This window comes from Macaca fascicularis, chromosome 10 (assembly GCF_037993035.2).
Source record: "Macaca fascicularis isolate 582-1 chromosome 10, T2T-MFA8v1.1".
Classification (NCBI taxonomy): Eukaryota; Metazoa; Chordata; class Mammalia; order Primates; family Cercopithecidae; genus Macaca; species Macaca fascicularis.
Genome location: NC_088384.1, coordinates 56,581,055 through 56,601,696, shown reverse-complemented (window position 1 = coordinate 56,601,696; position 20,642 = coordinate 56,581,055). Strand labels below are relative to the sequence as shown.

Here is a 20,642-nt window from a genome sequence, read left to right as displayed (position 1 = left end):
GTTCAAGAGTGATCCCTGGTCCTATCTGCATTTAGAAAAATATCATTTTAATGCCAAAACCAATATTCCTAGTGAGCCAATAGTCATTAAGACAAGGTGACAGACAGCTCTTGTGGACACAGCTGAGATGTTACTATGTAGCAAATTCTCAATAATTCTCATGAGCACTTGGAAAGTCAATTCTATAATAAGTCAAAGAAATTATAATCAATCACTTAATATTTGGTTTGGGAAGGTGCTTTCTAAAGTTATAGTGCATACGAATATAATTCATAGTTGTGAATTCAGAGATGTGACAATAAAGCAATGAAAATACACTGTGTTTGAGTCAGTAATCTTCAGATTTCTATCTCGTCTTCCTACCCGGTCTGTAAATTCTAAGTATAATCTTGGTACTCACTCTCAAGTTTATGTTAAATACGAGCCTATAAAAAAACACACTTTCTCTTACTTCTTTTTGTTATTTATATGTTGCTGTTATTAAAGGAAGAACACAAAAATGCCCCACTGAAGGGATTCTATTTGGTTGCAGGCTACAAGAGGGGAAAAACAGAAAGCATATTTTGCAGAAAATAGTATTTCAGAAATCAGAACTATGACATGAAGTCAAGCAGGGCACTCTAGGACTGAATTTGCTGTGCTTCTTTAATACACTCCTTGCTCTCTTTCTTTTCTGGCAGCCGTGACTCACATAGGTCATGGAGACTATCATTCCCTAAGAGGAACACAATTCTGATATTCATCTTTATCTATTAAGTTCACCTATCCCAATTCTGTGTTCTGTGGATGCCAACTTTCGGTCACTGATGGTGATACACATGGACAGTTTCATCAACTTTCAGATTCTTTGATCTTTGATAAGTCTTGTTACTGAGAGTCAAAGTAGTAGGATGTGAGTTATAAATGCTGGTTATCCAATTACCTACTCAAAATATACTACATGAATATTCCATTAAACATGCATAGGAAAAAAATGGTCATTCCTGCTGACCTGCAGCTCTTTGCTCTTCTGTATTCACCAGAAAATTTCCTACTCCTTCCTCATGTCCAGGTTAAATACTAGTGTACGACCTGGAAACCTGTAAATCATCTGACATTTCTCTCGGTCCCCCAAGCCTTTCTCATTCAATTATCACTAAATCATATGGACTATACCTCTCTTCTGCCTCTGCTTTATATTCCCACTGCCACTGGGAACATAAACTTTACAAAATGGCTTCTATTTAAAAGAAAACCGTCAACTACTAATGTTAGTTCTTACATGAAAAAATTAAGCAAAACAAATAAAAAGGCATAACACCATAAAAACAAAGACCAACATATTAAAATGAGTAACTGAGATTCCTAACTTTATTCCACCATGGATGGGTGAAAACCTTATAATACATTGATACTAGTCCAAGGACGTGTGACGAAAACTATAGGTGACTATTGCAAAAGCTTCCTTTGTCTCCTGGTTTCTTTCCATGGTAACCTTCCACCAATCCCAGGAAACTATAGGCCACAGTCCAAATTAAATCTGCCTTATGGTTTGTAAATAAAGTTTTAAAGGAGCTCAGTCATGCCTGTTTGCTTACATAGAATCATGGTGGCTTTCACTCTACAACAGCAGACAACAGCAGGGGTAAGTAGTTATGACAGAGACCACATAGTCTAAAATATTTCCCACCTGGTCCTTTACAGGAAAAGCTTGCTAACCCATTTTACACCATAACCAGAATGCCTTAATACTCACATTTAATCTTGTGACTCCCCTGCTCCCATGTCTCCAATGAGCCCCTGCAGCAAACCTTGTCGACTCCCTACCAATAGCCATTCCTTATTCTTTCTTGCAGAAGAAACACAAGTCTATTGGGATGTTTATTATCCCAATCTCCCTCCTCAGCCTTAGAAAGGGAAACGTTAATTCTAAGCTAATCACGTGTTTGCATTCCCAGTGCCTGGTTTGGGAATGAGCAGGTAGTGTAACACAGCCAATGAAATGTTACAGGAAGCCCCTTGTGTACTTCTAAGTTTTCTCCCTGTTTAGAAAACACAGGTGAAGAAAAGAAGCCCTTGAGATGTTGTGTTGTGAGAACAAGATGTTTGGAGCTGTTGCAGATTACCCAACCATGAAAGGAGACATGAATAAAACACTGTCGACAGCACAGAAAGAGGGACAAGAGGGATCCCTAGGATATCACTGAACAAACAAAACAACTCTGGTTCCTACTGTTTTCGCCACTGCTCATCAGTATTTGCAGTCCAAAGCATTCTACCTGGTAAACTTCCCATGGCCCACAGGATAAAATCTACTCATCTCTGTAGTATTAAAAAGTCTGTCATAAACTTGCCTTACCTAAGTATTCACCTCATTCCCAACCTCTGGTATCTAACACTTTTGGTGCTAGCAGAACTGAACTGCTCAGAAACCCTGCAAAGTTCACTCAAGCATCTTGTCTTTTGCACTTGCTGCCCTTCCTGCCAAACAGGCAATCTCCTTAGATGTTCCTTCTGGCCAACACACAATCTTGTTGCATGTTTCTTCTGTCAAACATTATTCTTCTGCTTCTTTCCCTAGAAAAATTCTTCTCACTCTGCATGCTTCCCTTGAATCATACCTACTTTTTTTTTTTTTTTTACCAAAACTTTCCTTCCTCATCACTTATGTCTGGCACATAATCAATATATAATAAATTATAAGCTTCCAGTGGGCATCTAGCACACAGTAAGAACTGAATAAAGTAGTAAAATAAAAAAATAATGACAATGATAATAACAAACTCCTGTCTGTATTTTTAATTGTGTTCTATTGCATTAGAAAAATGCTTAGTATCTAAAAGACATTCAATAGTTATTTGTTAAGTGAAGTGAAAACATAAATGGAAATATTTTCTTTGTAAATTCTATTGAAAAAGCACAGAAATGAAATAGAGACAGCTCTATTATGAGCACCTTAAGGATCAAAACTACATCTGCTCCATCTTTATCTCCTGCAACTTATAAAACCAAACTTATAAAAGTTCTTTGATAAATTGATGGCTAAATTAAAGGTGTTCTCATATCGTTTGGGTTATACAATGTATTAGGTGTCCACAACCAGGTAGCATACTAGCATTTTTGTTATTGTGAAACATTTTTCTAATTTTATTATAATCTCCTGAGCCTAGAGTTGAGAAATTTGTATATTTATTATGACAATCTTTTGGCAAATGGTAGCAGAGCATTTGTTCTAACAAAATTGCTGTTATCATGACAACTAACCAGCAGGTAGAAGAGCACATCTTCCTCCAACAAAGTAAATGTGTCTCTTTCCAACTTCAAATGAGGAGGAATGAAGTCAGTAATAGTGAGACCTTGTTGGGACAAGCATATGTAACATAACTTTGCTTCAGCATTCTTTTGAGATCAAAAGTTCCTTACTTTTACTTTTTTATCTATGGTAGGACCACCCAGAGCAGGGGTCCTCAACTCCCATGCTACAGACCGGTAGCAGTCCATGGATTATTATGAACCACACCACACAGGAAGAGGTGAGCAGTAAGCAAACCAGGGAAGCTTCACCTGTACTTATAGCCAACCAATAATAATGGCTCATATTATTGCCTGAACTCTGCCCCTTCCTAGATCAGTGATAGCACTAGATACTCATTGGAGCATGAACCCTGTTGTGAACTGCCCACCCGAGGGATCTAGGTTGTGTGCTTCCTATGAGAATCTAATGCCTGATGATCTGTCACTGTCTCATGTTGCCCCCAGATGAGACCATCTAGTTGCAGAAAAACAACCTCAGATCTTCCACAGATTCTACATGATGGTAAGTTGTATAATTATTTCATTATATATTACAATGTAATAATAATATAAATAAAGTAGCACAATAAATGTAACATGACTGAATAATCCTGAAACTATCCCCACCTTCCCCCAGCCCATAGAAAGACTGTCTTCCACAAAACTGGTCCCTGGTACCAAAAAGATCAGGGACAACTGACCTAAAGTAATTCACTATCACAAGGGTTACCTGGATTGCTGTTTTCAGAAGAGATTTTTAGCATCTGTTTTTCTTCGTAGTCAGAAAGTAATTGGCAAATTCTATGTATAAAAATGTAATAAACCAAATTACTATTTTAATACTGATGTAAAACACTTACCAAATGTAAAATTCTTAGAGTATTTCAAACAATATCATAATATCAGAACTTAACAGTATTATCCCATCCACTTATGAGTACATTCTACAAACTTCTCTTGAAGCTTCTAAGTAAAGAAGACAAAAATGTAGGGTGAAATGCTCATAAATCGAGAGCAGTGTGACCCAGTAAATTAGCTTGCATTAGCATGACATAATAGAAAGCGTTCCAACTCTGCTTAAGTCCTAGCTCCATAATGAACAGCTGCTATTTGTTCTTGGATGACTTGCTTATCTTCTTCAACAAAGTGAGGACTCTGCTACCTTCTTTCACTAGGTTGTTACAAAGATTTAACAAGATAACATTTTTTAAATGCTCAGAGAAATAGTAAAGCAAAGTAATAATCTGTTCCTAAACATTATAACTAAAATTATCTTGGAATCCCAAATAAAACCCAATGCATATTTTGTTCATAGGTTCTAATATGCAAATGTTATAGTTTTCAGCAAATGTTATTAAGTCTTAATTTTGCTTCTTAGTTTTCCTGCTCCTTAGGGCTTATAATTCTGGGCATCTCAACTACGTCTTAGTTTGTAACTAAATTTACTCATAAATATCTCATTAAAGTAGATAATGTGAGTGTCCACTATTACGGAGTTGACCAATCACACCAACGGCAGAAAAACCAATGGATGTTAAGACCTGGCTTGGACCAGTGATCCTTCTGTACCGACTCCAACTCTGAGCCAGCAGATGTTTCTTAGGATAATGGTTTATATTGATGTTCAATTCCACCTGACATGGAGACCAAAACTCTACCTATATGTTTTTTAGTTTCCATGAAGAAGTTGTAAGTTGACATTCTCTAATTTTTGACATACACACTAACAACATATTTTGCACCAAACACATTATTCAGCTCTGAATCACCTCATAGACCATCTTACATGACTATTTTTTTAGTACAAATCACAATTTCAATATTTTGGTGGCACCCATTTTTTGCTTTGATTCACACTGTTTCCTCAGAGCTAGTCAGCAAATAGTCAAATGACCTTCCAGTGACTGACCAAACTATGGAATGCTTCAAAAATTTGTGCTGCTTCCTTATGCAGAAGCCATGCTAATTTTCTCTGTATTGTTCCCATTTTAGGATATGTGCTGCGGAAGCAAGCACAAAGCCCTATTTTTACACATGATTAGTGATGAGTCATGCACAGGGCTTGGTTCTGTTAAGTCCAACTAACCTACTTGAGATTCTGAGAATTGTCTTCAATGGTTCCCTGTGAGGTAGAATTTGAAGATATTTTAAAATCTTGAGTTACAGATGAAAGTAGCTTGGACGATTTTCATTATCATGTAAAACAGATCACTCAAGGGCCGACCACAACTGGGAGCCACTGCTTGGAGAAGGTTCATATGGGACTTTCTACTGCCTAAGGTTCTATAGAGAATATAAAGGTGCCTCACAGTACAGATCTGATAGCAAAGAAGAAGAAACAAACACTGATCTCTTTCTGTCACATTATTTGAACCCCTCTGACCCTTTAGAACAAGCCCAATTAATATCTGCCAGAGAAAAGACCAACAACGGCCTCAAAGGATTTCGTACCATGAAGGTCTCAGCTAATTCTTGGCTAAGATGTGGTTTCCACATTAGGTTCTGAATATGGGGGCAAGTGTCATTTTGCTCACTTTGTCTGCAGATCAAGTCAGGATGCCCAGCTGCCAGAGCAGGGTGCTGGTGCTTTGGGAACAATGGCTGAGCATAGAAGCATAGATACGGGAACTTAAAGACTTGAGGGATCTGAATCAGTAAGGGCATCTTGGTGTCAAAGGTCAACCATTACCAGGCAACAGGACCAGTTTGAGTGGCAACAACGCAGCAACAGAAACAAGGGAAACATCAGAATGACTGGAATGTCCTTTTTATTCTCCTCCTTCTGACTTGATAAAAGGGACTGTCTTCCTTGGATTTAGTGAATCCCTTCAGTTATTGAAAAATTCAAGGAGTATGTAGGAAATAGTCTCCAGAAGACAGTACAAGGTTTTCTGTTAAGCTGGACATTTCAAGACTCAAATAACTAAACAGAAAAATGAAAGATATGACACTGTTTTTTAATCCCATCCATAGGTGTTATACTTGGATGAAATGAACAATGTTGGGATCTCTAAGTATCAAGGTCTTAAAAGTCCTGAGATAAAGAATCCTGTATCCATTGGTACTTCTAAATCGTCTTGCTTTTTTTTTGATTTCTGGCTGATGCAGAGGACTAACTGACTGCCACTCTAAAACTAGCTGAACCGCACTATGACATCTCACCTGATATGTAAGATGCTATTGTTATAATTATTTTAAACCTCAATTTAGCATTAACTCGCCTTTTAATGTAAACACTTACACATTATGATGACTAGAAACAGCATAGTCTCTGGCTGTCTGTCCAGACAGATCTTTAGAAGAGACATCAATATTTTGCTCGAGTAGAAGGCTGACTATACTTGCTGATCCACAACGTACAGCAAGTATGAGAGCATTTCTAAAATGACAGAGATAATTTCTCCCTTAGGAACTGTAATAAACTTATTTTAAAAGCTAATTTGATATACTTTATCAACTTAACATCTTACCTGTCCATACAGAATTAAAGATTTACATGCACTAAAACACACAAGCACTTGGGTGCTTAAGTGTTCATCTTTGTAAAATACCAACAAGGTTTAAAAGAAGGGACAACAAGGAAACCTCTTATCTCGGTGAGGTATTGGAAAGTAGAAGACATTAATTTAAAGTCTTTCAATGGGCAAAAAACAATGCTAGGGCCACTTATCTGAAGTGGACAAAGTTATAAGTGAAAATTTCCTTACAGCTTCCCTAGACTGATATGCTGTAATAGAAAATCAGCTAGAGGGTAAGATAAGTAAGACCTCTCTGCTTGCTGAAAGCAGTAATATTAATAATAATGGTAAGAATAGACATAGGAGTTTCAGTTAATGATGCCAATAAGCATGTGCTAGGCACTCAATTAAATGCCATATATATCTTCCTTACTTATGCACAATCAATTTGAAGGATATATTCTCCTACTTTTCATATATGACAACACATTTGGTGGTAAATAAGATTCCCAAGGTCACACACTTACCAAGTAAGAAAGCTAGGGATTAAACCCAGTCTTGTGTGAATTCAAAGCCTAGCTCTTTTCTCCTTATCACCCACCTACGGCTTGCCTTCATTAAAGGAAAAGTGTATCCACTTAAAACTATCTTCACTCCCTCTCTCCATACCAATTAAAAATAAAACCATCAAAATACACTGGAAATAAAAAAGGAAAAGCTGTTGGACCCACAGTATGTGGGAATAGCAATTAATTGTCAAGTAGGGATAAGCTAACATTAATATTCTTCAAACAAGGCAACTTAAAGCAGAGTCATTGAATAGAAAAAAGGATTTTCAACTCCTATTTATGTTTCATGCAGCATATTTAGCAGAAAAGCATATAAGACACAGAGGTTAAAAACTACTAGAAAAGGTTAAGAAGTTCAATACTGGGTCATAAAGTAAACTAAAAGCTAAAGTTCACATTTCATAAAATTAACATGAAATCCCTTTAACTAACATAATCTCATCTAACCAAAAACATCATACAACAAATAACATCAGTCAATACAATGAGAGAAGATGAATCCTACTAAAACTGTTCTTCATGTTGCCCAGTCCAAATAATTGTTTTTCTACTTAACTGATTTGTGTTGATACTCATCACTATGTCCCAATAAGTATAATTTAATCTTACTAATTTATTATTTATGACTTGAGTGACTGCTATCAATCTCGAACAACACACAGATTAGAAGAAATAACTATACCTTCCACATCTGTCACGTGCACTTAAATTAGCTTTTTTCTTGATTAAAAATTTCACCACTTGCTGTTTTTGTCCATGTACGCCAAGCAAAAGTGGTGTGAGGCCATGCTGTAAAACAATATAAAACAAAAACAATATGTAATTCAAAAAATTACCTATTTCTCAGCTGAACTGGAAACTTTATATAAGATCCCGTGGACTTACACTCATAGAAAGTAAATCAAATGTAGCTGCTTCCATCTTACTCTTCTGTGCTTTCCCACATGCTGTTGCTTCCCTTGGAAACACCCCTTCGCTGCCTGACCACATCAACTCTGATCATCTCAAAAACTCACTTTCAACATTTACTGCTTCTAAGACTCTTTGCTTCTAACCCAGCATTTGGCATGGCACTTTTGGATGACGATTTTTTTTCCATTTAAACAAAGAGCTTCTTGAGGGCAGGAGATGTATCTTTTATCTCTATATTATCCAACCCTAAGACAAAATTCTTGTATATAAAGCAAGAATTTGAATGTAAAATATTTCTTTAGTTTCACATGTTTTACCAAAAGTTCAAGCTCCAATGTGCAATAAAAATTGCTATTAATACTCCTACTGCCCATTTGAAGAATTTTTCCATTCATTCATTTAAAATCTATTTGTATTTACTTTTTCCAGATTGTTAACTAAATCATCAGTTCATAGGATTACTGAAACTAACAGAATTCCCGTCTGTATTCTTAATAACTCCATGGTTTTTAGTGTTTAAACCTGCCATCTTGATTATGTCAAAGCTCTGCAAACATAAGAGACATAATGGATAGTCCACAATACAGCTTCAGTTGATTAAAAAAAAGGTTTAGAATTTGCTACAATTCTAACTGAGAAAACTCTGCTCTTAACAATGACTTACTGACCTAAGCACTTGAATAAGTGAACAAAGAGACACAAAATCCTGAGAGGGCCATTCTCTACTTAATGAAAGACTACTCACTGCAAATTTCTAAAGACCTTCTGAATGGCAGGGAATAACTGAAGGTATAAAGGAAAAGGTATTATTCCGTAAGCTGATAGTGCCAATAATATTCATTTTAATGTCTCATCCACATATAAAAGTCAGACTTGGCCAGGAATGGTGGCTCACACCTGTAATCCTAGCATTTTGGGAGGCTGAGGTGGGTGATTCACTTGAGCCCAGGAGTTCAAGGTCAGCCTGAAAAGCATGGCATTAACCTCATCTCTACTAAAAAACAAAAAAAAAAAAACAAAAAACAAAAACAAAAAAAACCACTGAGATTGGAGAACCACCTGAGCTTGGGGAGGTCAAGGCTGTGGTAAGCTGTGATCACACCACTGAACTACAGCCTGGGGAATTATTGAGACCCCACCTCAAAAACAAACCAAAAAAAAAGTTAGATTAATGTTATTGGAAAGGAAAGATTGAAAGGAATTAGCACATATGCAACTCCAACTCTTCTGGAAATATCTTAAGTTTCTGAGACATAAGAATTTACATATTACACTTATGTATTCATGGTTCTTAAGCAGAAGTGTATCCAGATTTTGAGAAATTTGTTGTTGTTGTTGTTGTTGTTAGAGACAGGGTCTCATTATGTTGACCAGGCTAGACTAGAACTCCTGAGCTGAAGCAATCCTCCCACCTCAGACTCCCCAGCAGCTGGGACTACAGCCCTGCAACACCACGTCTGGCTTCAAGGAAACATTTTTAAATGTACATATTAGACTTACTCTATCAAAACCTTCAGGGGAAAGCCTAGACTTGTGGATTATTTAAAAATTTTCCTGAGGTAACTGGAATGCACAACTCTAGCTGGAATCTAGTACAATAGATGATTACTTCAGTCTCAGCGCTCATCCACATAACCAATTCCCTTTACCATTTGAGGATTTGGCCAAAAAGAGGAAAGAGTAGGAGAGAGACTCATTTGCTGAAAACATCACATAATTTTCCCCGGTAAGAGTAGAACAAGGTCTAGTAAACTCAAAATCCAACCTGATCTTGCTCCTTATAAGCCCCTTATCACCCACCTTCCCATCAAGATATTCTAGAGTTGAAAGCAGAGTTGAGACTCCAATTGGCCATTTTTACCAGAATAGGACACTAAGTCAGTTAATTACTTGTCGTTCCCTCTGCTCAAGTGTTTCCCACTACATTACCACCTATTCACTGCCTATCTGGATCCTCAGAGGCTTCCTGAAATTGATCTCTAAGCAGTTTACAACCCACTAACTCCCTCTCCCAAACTGAAAACTGTCATTCTCTAAAATTGAAAAGAACCTTGTCTCACCATACAAAGGAAACAAATGAACGATCAACAGCAACACACACACACACGTGCAGAGACACACACACACACAGAAAACCTCTTCATGGTCTTTCCCTCCATTACCCAATTTCCAAATTGGCCTTGATATTTCTGATTGCTGTCTTTTTCCCTTTCCGCTTCTGCCTCATGTGCAATCAGAAATATCTTAAGACTTGTCACTGAGAAAAAGACTTGTCACTGAGAAATCCATCACCTCATATCTATTACTGTTTTTTTTTGTTTTTTTTTTGTGTTTTTTTTTTTGGAACTTGCCAAAGGGGCAGGATTACTATTCACTGAACTCTGTTTGAGTTTTCTTGGAGTTTTAATGTAAAACCTATTTCCAGGGCAAATTTTGTCATTTTACATTTATTAGGGGAAAAAAAAACCTGGCATGAAAAAAAAAAACAAAGTATTACCTTATACAAATTCAGTGTTTTTAAAAAAAACATAAACCACAAGAGCATTAAAAAAAAAAAAAAAACTGTACCCTCGAATGCTTCTTTAAAAGTAACAATATTTAAAATAAAGTCTTAGATAATTAACTCATTTCAAACTATTTTCATTCAGGTTATGCTTGAGCTTCCAAATATGGAAAACTGGCCCTTACCCAGGTCAATGTTAAAATGAATGCATTTCAGTATTTTGAAGATGAAATTGGTAGACCCATACCTTGTTTTTTGATTCAATATCAGCACCGTATAAGAGCAGTGCTTTCGCCATTAATTTATCTTCATTGTAGATAGCATAGTGTAGAGCAGTATTTCCATACTCATCTGGAATATTTGGATCAGTGCCATGTTCCAGCAACATTAATGCACATTCATCTTCTTGGCATTGTACAGCCTGTCAGTATTAGACCAAAAATAAATTATAAGTCCTGAGAATTAAAACTAACATTCCACAGCTTTCACCAACTAGTTCCATTTAAATGAGAAAACTCATTTTTATGCTATGTATTGAAATCAAAGCCATCTCATGCTGATATAGTTGACTACTGCATACCTTGATCAGAGCTGTCCTCTTTTTGTTGTCAAGGACATCAAGTTGGCATCGTCTGTCCAGCAGGAGTTTTACTATTTCTGAATTCCCATTGGCAGAGGCCAGATGTAGAGCAGTCCTATGAGAGTGAGAAGACTTTTTAGGAAATTGTAGTGCACTATCTACAGCTACATCAATGATTCATGCAATAGCAAACACAGAAAGCCTGCTATTACTCTGCCTTCAAAACAAACTTAATTTCCCTTTGAAGAAAGCACACTACTTATTACCTCATGACTCACTGTATGAATGAAAGAGCAGCCTATTTGAATAGGAAGAGCAGAGCCCTTGAATGGCATTCAACGTGGGCTGGAATCCTACTTGAAGCTCTGATGCTTCCCAGCTGTTGCTTACCTATTTTGGCTCTCAATTTCCTCATCAATAAAATGGGAATGAAAAGAGTCGATTTCTCAGAGGAAACCACAGTAATGCTTAAATAAGACTCTACATGAAAGATATAGAATAGTTCCTAACACAAATAACAGCTCAGTAATTGTAAGATATTATAATTTTTACTAATACCACTAAAGACAACATTTGAATTCAATGAGATGATACAATTATACCTACACTTTCAGGTATGTTTTAAAGATTACAGGTAACGATGTATTTTAGTGATTCTAAGATGATCATTGTCTCTATGTTTCACCATTTCTCACACTGAAATACCACTTATAATTCATGATTTACTATAACTATAATTGGCAGCATTTAAATAATTCTCTTATTGAGACATACAATAATGGGGCATCATACAATCCCTGGTGCCTTACATTAAGTAGAATATGTTACAATATAACACGTCTGGGGCGGTTCCAGTCAGATGACTAGCATTTAGATAAATTTTAGTTCTTAAAAGAAGTATGGAATAAGAGGGCTGAGGTGAAAACACAAACAAATTTCTAAAATAATCTATTTCTTACTTTGGTTTTCAAAAACTTTAAGCCAAAGAAAGCTTGAAATTCAAATGAATGGCATGGGCTCATTTTTATCAATACTTAGATTTATACAATGTATGTACATTAGATATTTCCAATCATTCATATTAGGATTTAAGACTGTTATAATTCTTATCCTTTTAAAATGAATTTATGAAACTATTTGTGGAGCTTTTTTTCAACGTTTACTTTCAGGGGTACAGGTGCAGGATGTGCAGGTTTGTTACATAGGTAAAAACGTGTCAAGGGGGTTGGTTGTACAAATTATTTCACTACCCAGGTGTTAAGCCCAGTACCCATTAGTTCTATTTCCTGCTTCTTTCCCTCCTCCCACCATTCACCCTCTGATAGGCCCCAGTGTGTGTCGCTTTCCTCTAGATGTCCGTGCGTTCTCATCATTTAGCTCCCACCTATAAGTGAGACCATGCGGTACTTGGTTTTCTGTTCCTGTATTAGTTTGCTAAGGATAATGGTCTTCAACACCATCCATGTCCCTGCAAAGGACATGCTCTCGTTTTTCTTTTATGACTGCATAGTATTCCATGCTGTTTGTGTGCCACATTTTAGTTCTTAAAAGTACTAAAACAGTCTTTACCCAAGACTTATACATTTTCAGAAGGGTAGTTGAGGGTTATCTTTTACTATTGTCTACCTTCAGAAATGCTTTTGTTTGAAAGGAGGGAAGAAAAGTTTCAATTGAGATTACCTCCTAATGCCCCAATTTTAAATCTCTCAACTTGCTCAGGCCCAGCAGGTAAATATGAAGTTTTCAAAGACGGAAGGATCCTGAGAGATGGTAGAATATGCCTTCCACATAATAGGTGTCTGGCTTATGTTTGATGACTAAACGGATTGAAAGAATGCATAAACACAGCTTGGGAGTTCAATATTTTTAAAGAATGCTCCTGTTGAGTAGAGCAATACATTTACAATAGTAATGGTCATTTATATTTGCTATTTTAGTTTTCATAAATATATAACTAAAATAAAATAATTCATACCTTTTACACATGTTTATATATATAATGAAAAGATAATTTTATAATAAAATGTATATACAATAAAATCTACAGGAACAGGTAAACAGAAACCCTCTACTTCTCAACAGGGTAAAAGTTCACAGAAGATAGCTATCCACAGGAATAAAAATAAATAATAAAATGTGAGAAATTATTTGTATCTATGCAAGTAGCACATTCCTTCTCTTCCCAAGGATTATTTAATTACTAGTGAAATTTAACTAAAACTTTTCAGATATTCATTGCAGAAATCACAGATAAGAGAAAGGGAAGAACTTCACTTACAAATCCCCAGAAATAAGTTTGATTATGTTTTCTACACGTTTTCAGGTAACACAAGAGCAGATTCTGTTTGTGTAGGTGTATAACAAACTGATTTTTTCCTCACTTGATATAGCAAAGCACATCTTTGCACAACATATCTCTGTATCTACTGACACCTTCAATGGTTACATGTTATTCCATCCTATGGATGCACTGAAATTTTTTCATAAAATCTTTATGTGAGCTCTTCTCAATACACTGCTATTTTAAGCAATACTAAGAAAAACATATGTCTCTATTTCATATAGATATTTCAGTATAATAGAGTTGATAGGTAAAAGGCATACACATTTTTAACGTGGTTCTTATCATCGAAGTGTGTTAGAAAAGTTGCAGCAGCTTAAACTTTCAGCAACTACATAAATACCACTGTTCTTCACCCTCACAAACTTGGTGGATAGAAGACAGTATTTCATTCCTTTATTTATTTATTTTTATTATTAATTTATTTATTTATTTTTGAGATGAAGTCTCATTCCATGATCCAGGCGGGAGTGTAGTGGTGCAATCTCAGTTCACTGCAACCTCCACCTCCCTGGTTCAAGCAATTCTCCTGCCTCAGCCTCCTGAGTAGCTGGGATTGCAGGTGCATGCCACCATGCCTGGCTAACTTTTTGTATTTTTTAGTAGAGACGGGGTTTCACCATGCTGGCCAGGCTAGTCTCAAATTCTTGACCTTGTTATCCACCTGCCTTGGCCTCCCAAAGTGCTGGGATTACAGGCGTGAGCCACCGCGGCCGGCCTTTCATTCCTCTTCTAACTTCAATAGAAAACAGTATTTCACTCCTCTTCTAACTTAAATTCCTTCTCTTGCCAGGAACACTACGTTTTCCTATGTGCACAGGTCACTGGTAGATATGCAAAAAAGTACCTTGCCCAATCTTAAATTGAGCTTATTTTATTATATCTGCATATATATGCTTGGTTCAGTGGCTCAGGCTTGTAATCTCAGCACTTTGGGAGGCTGAGGCGGGTAGATCACAAGGATAGGAGTTCAAGACCAACCTGGCCAAGATGGTGAAATTCTGCCTCTATTGAAAATACAAAAAATTAGCCGGGTGTGGTGGCGGGCACCTGTAATCCTAGCTACTCAATAGGCTGAGGCAGAGAATTGCTCGAACCCGGGAGGCGGAGGTTGTAGTGAGCTGATATTGCGCCACTGAACTCCAGCCTGGGCAACAGAGTGAGATTCTGTCCCAGAAAAATAAATAAATAAATAAATAGTTGCATATATAAATAGGCTTTTGTGTTTTCTTCTGGTATTTTTCTCCTTTTGTATATTTAAAAATTTTAATCTATACTCCAGGAACTTACTTTTGTGACATAAAAATCTAGCTAGTTTTCTCCAAACAGCATGCATTTCATTTATTAATGATTAATCTTGCTTTATCAATATGAAACATCGCCATTATCAAGTGCTAAATTCTTACATATATTTGGGTATTTCTGGATTTCCTATTCTGTTCTATTCATTGATACTTTTTCAGTTGTTAGTAAACAATTTATGGAAATAGCACATTCACATTTTGATATCTGGAAAAGCAAGTCTTTTTCCATTCTGTTACAAAAAATTAACTTATTACAGCAATAAAATACAGGATGTGCAGTGTAAAAATGCTAAAACTTTGCTATTTTTATTTGGCTTACGTAAAAGTGATAAACACAGAAAAAGCTCACATCTTAAGAAAAACGAATCTTCCTATTCAAGGACACAAACCATCTTCCCATTTCAGTTTCCTTGTAAGGTTCCTCAGTAAAGGACATATTTACATAGGGTACATTGATATAAAATCCATATTGGATTTTATTTGAAAAATATTTAGCCCAGAAGTTGATATATTATGGGACTTAGTTCTCAATATACACCTTTCTATAATGTATAGAACATTGTTTTAAAATGTGTACATTAAAAATAATCTGCTGCATCGACTTGATTTTGCGAGTTAAGTCACTTTCATACAGTCTATTAGTGTTCTATAAGGGAAATTATAATCGGATAGGAAATCAGCTAAAGTTTTGTTTCTGTGTTGTTGTTCATAAAGGGCCTGTGCCCTGACCTCTCTGAGGTTTCCACACCCAGGGTGGTGTGGGGCCTGCGGAGGAACAGAAAGCCAGGACCCCGATCCCGCCAGGAGGGTATGCCCCCATCATCATTCCCCCATGTCCCGCCTCCTCCCAGCCCAGGCCCGGTTACCTCTTTTGTTTGTCCGTCTTGTTCACGTCAGTGTCCTTGAGCATGACGATGAGATCCTTTCTGGGGACTTTACCCCACCAGGCAGCTCTGTGGAGCTTGTCCAGATCTTCTCCACGGACGTGGTACCTGGGCTCCATGAAGGCGCTGTCGTCGTAGTCTTCCCAAGCTTCCACGTTGCTCTCCCCGCGCCCCTTGCAGCTGGGGACGTGGTACCTGGGCTCCATGAAGGCGCTGTCATCGTAGTCTTCCCAAGCTTCCACGTTGCTCTCCCCGCGCGCCTTGCAGCTGGGGACGTGGTACCTGGGCTCCATGAAGGCACTGTCGTGGTAGTCTTCCCAAGCTTCCACGTTGCTCACCCCGCGCCCCTTGCATGGGGGGACGTGGTACCTGGGCTCCATGAAGGCGCTGTCGTCGTAGTCTTCCCAAGCTTCCACGTTGCTCTCCCCGCGCCCCTTGCAGCTGGGGACGTGGTACCTGGGCTCCATGAAGGCGCTGTCGTGGTAGTCTTCCCAAGCTTCCACGTTGCTCTCCCCGCGCCCCTTGCAGCGGGGGAAGCAGTGGCAGCACCACTTGGCCATCTTGCTCCTAAGTGTCTTCATAGCAGAGGCATGGTGGTCCCCAGAAGTGCCCACATTGCTCTTGCCGCTCCTCCTGCAGCAGGGGAAGCAGTGGCAGCACCACTTGGCCATCTTGCTTCTAAGTGTCTTCATAGCGGAGTCGTCCTGGTCTCCAGAAGCACCCACGTTGCTCTTGCCGCTCGCCCTGCAGCAGGGGAAGCAGTGGTGGCACCAATTGCCCATCTTGCTCCTGAGACCACATGGCTTCTTCACAGCGGAGGCAGCGGGTATTGAAGAAACCTCAGCCACCATCTGCTTTGAACAGCCAGGGGAGGCCGGTACTAGCGAGCACATCGCGTCTACCAACCAGTTTCACCAACTAGCAGGAAATTCTGGGTTTCCGATCTGTTTGAAGAGAAAGGTCAATCCCAGCCAAAACCTGCCAACCCCAGCAGGGGAGCCCAGCCCACCCCACCCGGGAAAACCCACACCCAGCCGGGGAAAGCCCACGCCCACCCGAGGTGATCCCACGCCCCCCCCCCAGGAAGGGCCAACCCCCGCCCCGCCCCGCCCAAAGGAAACACCCAACCCAGCCAAGGGAATGCCAAGCCCAGCAGCGAAAAGGTCAAGCCCAGCAAAAGAACGCGATGGAGGAAACGTCAATCCAAGCGAGAAACACCGGGCAAAGCGATTAACGCCGAGCCAAGCGAGGAACGCCAAGCCAAGCCAGGAACGCAGAGCCAGGCCTAGCCGTTACAGGCAAGCCAAGCCGTTACGCGGGTGCGCGTGCGGTGTGCGCGCCTCAGGCGGCGTCATTGCACGTGGCACAGACAGTGGCCAATGTGTGCAACCTGCGCACAAGTCTTGGTGCCACGAATATCAGTGACAGCCTTGCGTTCCCGGCAAACTTCGTGGGAACTGGCCGAGCCTTAAGGCTATGGAGGAGAGGCCTCTGGTTGGAAAAAGCCTCTTGAAGCAGGACAGGGGCTAGAGCGCCTGGAACTGGAGGATGCTGACAGGCTCCTCTGAGGAAAGCCCGCAAGACACTGGTGGCGGTGCTGTTGCCGGTGGCCACGGCTGCCGCTCAGAGCTCGGGCTTCTTTCTTATATTTGTTTTGGTTTTATTTTGCTACTATTTTCTACTTTCCTGATGTGATAGCTGAAATTTTATTTGAGAAATTTCTACTTTTCCGTCATACACATTTAGTGAAACACATTTTCCTGCCAGCACTGGCTTTACCTGTGTTGAATCAAGTGTGATATGTCGTATTTTTATTCAGTTTAATATATTTAATAGTTTCCCTTGAGACGTTTCCCTTAGGAGTGTGCTTGCTGTTTAGCGCTATTCACAATAGCAAAGACATGGAATCAATCCAAATGTCCATCAATGATAGACTGGATGAAGAAAATGTGGTACACATACAACATGGAATAGTATGCAGCCATAAAAAAAGAATGAGATCATGTCCTTTGCAGGGACATGGATGGAACAGGAAGCCATTATCCTCAGGAAACTAATGCAGAAACAGAAAGCGAAACACCTAATGTTCTCACTTATAGTAGGACCTGAAGAATGAGAGCACATGGACACAGGGAAGGAAACAACACACAATGGGGCCCCTGGATGGGGGTGGGAGAGGGAGAGCATCAGGAAAAATAGTTAATGCATGCTGGGTTTAATGCCAAGGCAATGGGTTGATATGTATAGCAAACCACCATGGCACAAATTTACCTGTGTAACAAACCTGCACATCCTGCACATGTACCCCAGAACTTAAAATAAAATAAATAAAAATGTAAAAAAGAAAAAAACCAACAAAACTAAAATGTGTGCTGTTTATCTTTCAAGTATTTAAGATTTTGCTGTTATCTTACTTTTTTATTTTGAATTGGATGCCATTTTGGCTGGAGGATACATTGTACATGATTTCAGTTCTTTTAAAACTCTAATGTTTATTAAAATGCAGGACACAGACCATCTTGGTTTATGTTCTGTGGGTACCTAAATGTTCTGCTGTATTCTGATGCTAGGGGGTGGAGGAGCAGGGGTTTTTGTTGTTTCGTTTTGTTTTGTTTTTTTGAGGCAGAGTGTCGCTCATTTTGCCCAGGGTGGAATGCAATGGCCTGATCTCGGCTCACTGTAACCTTCGCCTCCCGGGTTCAAGCGATTCTCCTGCCTCAACCTCCCCAGTAGCTGGGATTACAAGCACCCGCCACCACACCCGGCTAATTCTAGTATTTTTAGTAGAGGCAGGGTTTTGCCATATTGGCCAGGCTGGTCTCCAACTCCTGACCTCAGGTGATGCACCCGCCTTGGCCTCCCAAAGTGATGGGGTTACAGGCGTGAGCCTCCGCACCCAGCCAAGGGTGGAGTACTTTATAAATGCCAGTGAGCGGCAGCCGCCAACATCAGTAGCTGCTGACACTGCTAGCGACTGGGGCGGACAGCGGCCAGAGCCGGAACCCAGGCTTCCTGCCACCTGTGCGTGCGGCGCACACCTGGAAGCTGTCCTCCCACAGCCTACACCGGGGGGCACAGCAAAGCTGGGACTCATGTTTGAAGGAAGGAAAAAAATCGAACAAGTAACCCAGCACTGTTCTTTCCAGATCCATCCCGCTGGCCCTCTTGTTTCCCACGTTTTTGAAAACTGGCTACTCTGACCTCAGATCCCTAAATCGCAGCCACTGAGACCTGGCTCTCAGAAGCCAAAGCCCTGGCACTTTCCAGGCTGAGCAGGAGGAGGTGAAGGCAGACTGGAGGCTGGTCCAAGACAGCTGAGGGCTGACCATAGGGGGTCGTGCAGAGGCCACCACTGGGGCCGCTACACGTGACATGGGATTTGGGCCATTGGGTAGAAGGCGTGGAGATGGGGCACTGCCAGCGGAGCCAGGGAGGAAAGAGAACACTCTCCAAATTGTCTTCCAGGGTTTCCATGAGGATTTTATTAACTCAGAATCTGTCAGGAATAATACTAGGGAGTTACCTTTCCCTGAAGATGGCTCTTGTCAGAGTAGTGAGATAGGTGTGGGGGGGGGGGGGGTAGGGGGGAGGAAGAGGAATGTGAGGCTCAGTTTACACATATTAAGATCAGCAATGGTGTGCCGCTGGCAGGAGCAGAGCGAGCCTGGAGATTTGGGTGGCTGCAGTTGGTAAGTGGTTGCAATCCAGAGAGTGGGACTGAGATCCTCTCTTGTCATGTTAGCATCCCGTTTCCTGGGCGCGGCTCTGACATCCTGCAGGTGGTCATTTCACTCATGGAGGCTTTGTCTCTCTTCCATCACCCCAGACTCAGCTTCACACTCCAGGGCTGCACACCACCAGCCACCGTCATGTTAACCCCTTCCCAGGTCAATGTGTCCCTCACCTGGAGCCCAATCTGCTGGACAGCCTTGGACCGTCCATTTTCGGGGTGGTGGGCAACCTGGTGGCCATCGTGCTGCTGTGCAAGTCGCGCGAGGAGCAGAAGGAGACCGCCTTCTACACACTGGTATGCGGCTGGCCACCAACGACCTGTTGTTCACTTTGCTGGTGAGCCAGGTGACCATCGCCATGTACATGAAGGGCGGGTGACCTGGGGCCAGCCCCTGTGCCAGTACAGCATCTTCATCCTGCTCTTCTTCAGCCAGCCCGGCCTCAGCATCATCTGCACCCTCATATCTATACAGGTAATTTGTGTTCGACATTCTCAGAGGAGTTTCATAAGCTTTATGTTTTATCTGGGTTATAAACAGAGTCCTCAAATGCGTAAAAAAGAAATCATACCAGGATTGAATTTCAGCAGGAATAAGTTTATTTTACCTAGTCAAAATTAAAATACTTTTGTTTTGTTTGATAATGTTTTTGTTAAAGATATATTTTTGAAAAAAATTTAGGTAAATATTTAATAATGTCCCCTTTTCTATCCCAAGAAGTAATTTCATAGTTTATTTAAATTTTTTTAACAAAAATGTAGCATAGATTTTTTAAAAAAATAATGCATATTTTAACTCAATAAATCCAAAATACTGTGGCAACATGTAATCAATGTAAAAATTACTAGAGATAGTTTGCATTCTTTTTTCTTATGAAATCTTTGAAATCCATTGTGTATTTTACATTTTAGTACGTCTCAACTCAAATGTGAAATTTTCATCGAGAATATCTGAACTGTATTTAGATTAATAAAAACGGCAGTTAAAAAATTTAACATAGATTTAGTACGGGGTGTGCAGCCAGCTTGCAAATCAGATCTCGGCTGAGCGGCCAGGCAGCCAACCCCCGAGGAGCGGCCTGCTGGCT

At 39.8% G+C, this 20,642-nt stretch overlaps 1 protein-coding gene and 1 non-coding gene across 2 annotated transcripts in view; both read right to left on the bottom strand.

The window, feature by feature from the left end:
* The window catches only part of LOC135965281 (POTE ankyrin domain family member G-like), a 54,289-nt gene extending 37,614 nt beyond the window's left edge, over positions 1-16,675 (bottom strand). Inside the window, exons 1-7 of the mRNA XM_065521803.1 lie at positions 16,281-16,675; positions 15,807-15,932; positions 11,296-11,410; positions 10,963-11,136; positions 7,983-8,089; positions 6,515-6,652; positions 4,004-4,074 (exon numbers count right to left, since the gene is read on the bottom strand). Coding sequence (XP_065377875.1) covers positions 4,004-4,074; positions 6,515-6,652; positions 7,983-8,089; positions 10,963-11,136; positions 11,296-11,410; positions 15,807-15,932; positions 16,281-16,675 — 1,126 coding nt within the window. The remainder of the gene's footprint in view (positions 1-4,003; positions 4,075-6,514; positions 6,653-7,982; positions 8,090-10,962; positions 11,137-11,295; positions 11,411-15,806; positions 15,933-16,280) is intronic.
* LOC135965787 (U6 spliceosomal RNA) lies at positions 5,183-5,289 on the bottom strand. Its single transcript, XR_010578900.1, has one exon. It is a non-coding gene; the product is annotated as a U6 spliceosomal RNA (small nuclear RNA).
* Positions 16,676-20,642: the final 3,967 nt, after the last annotated feature.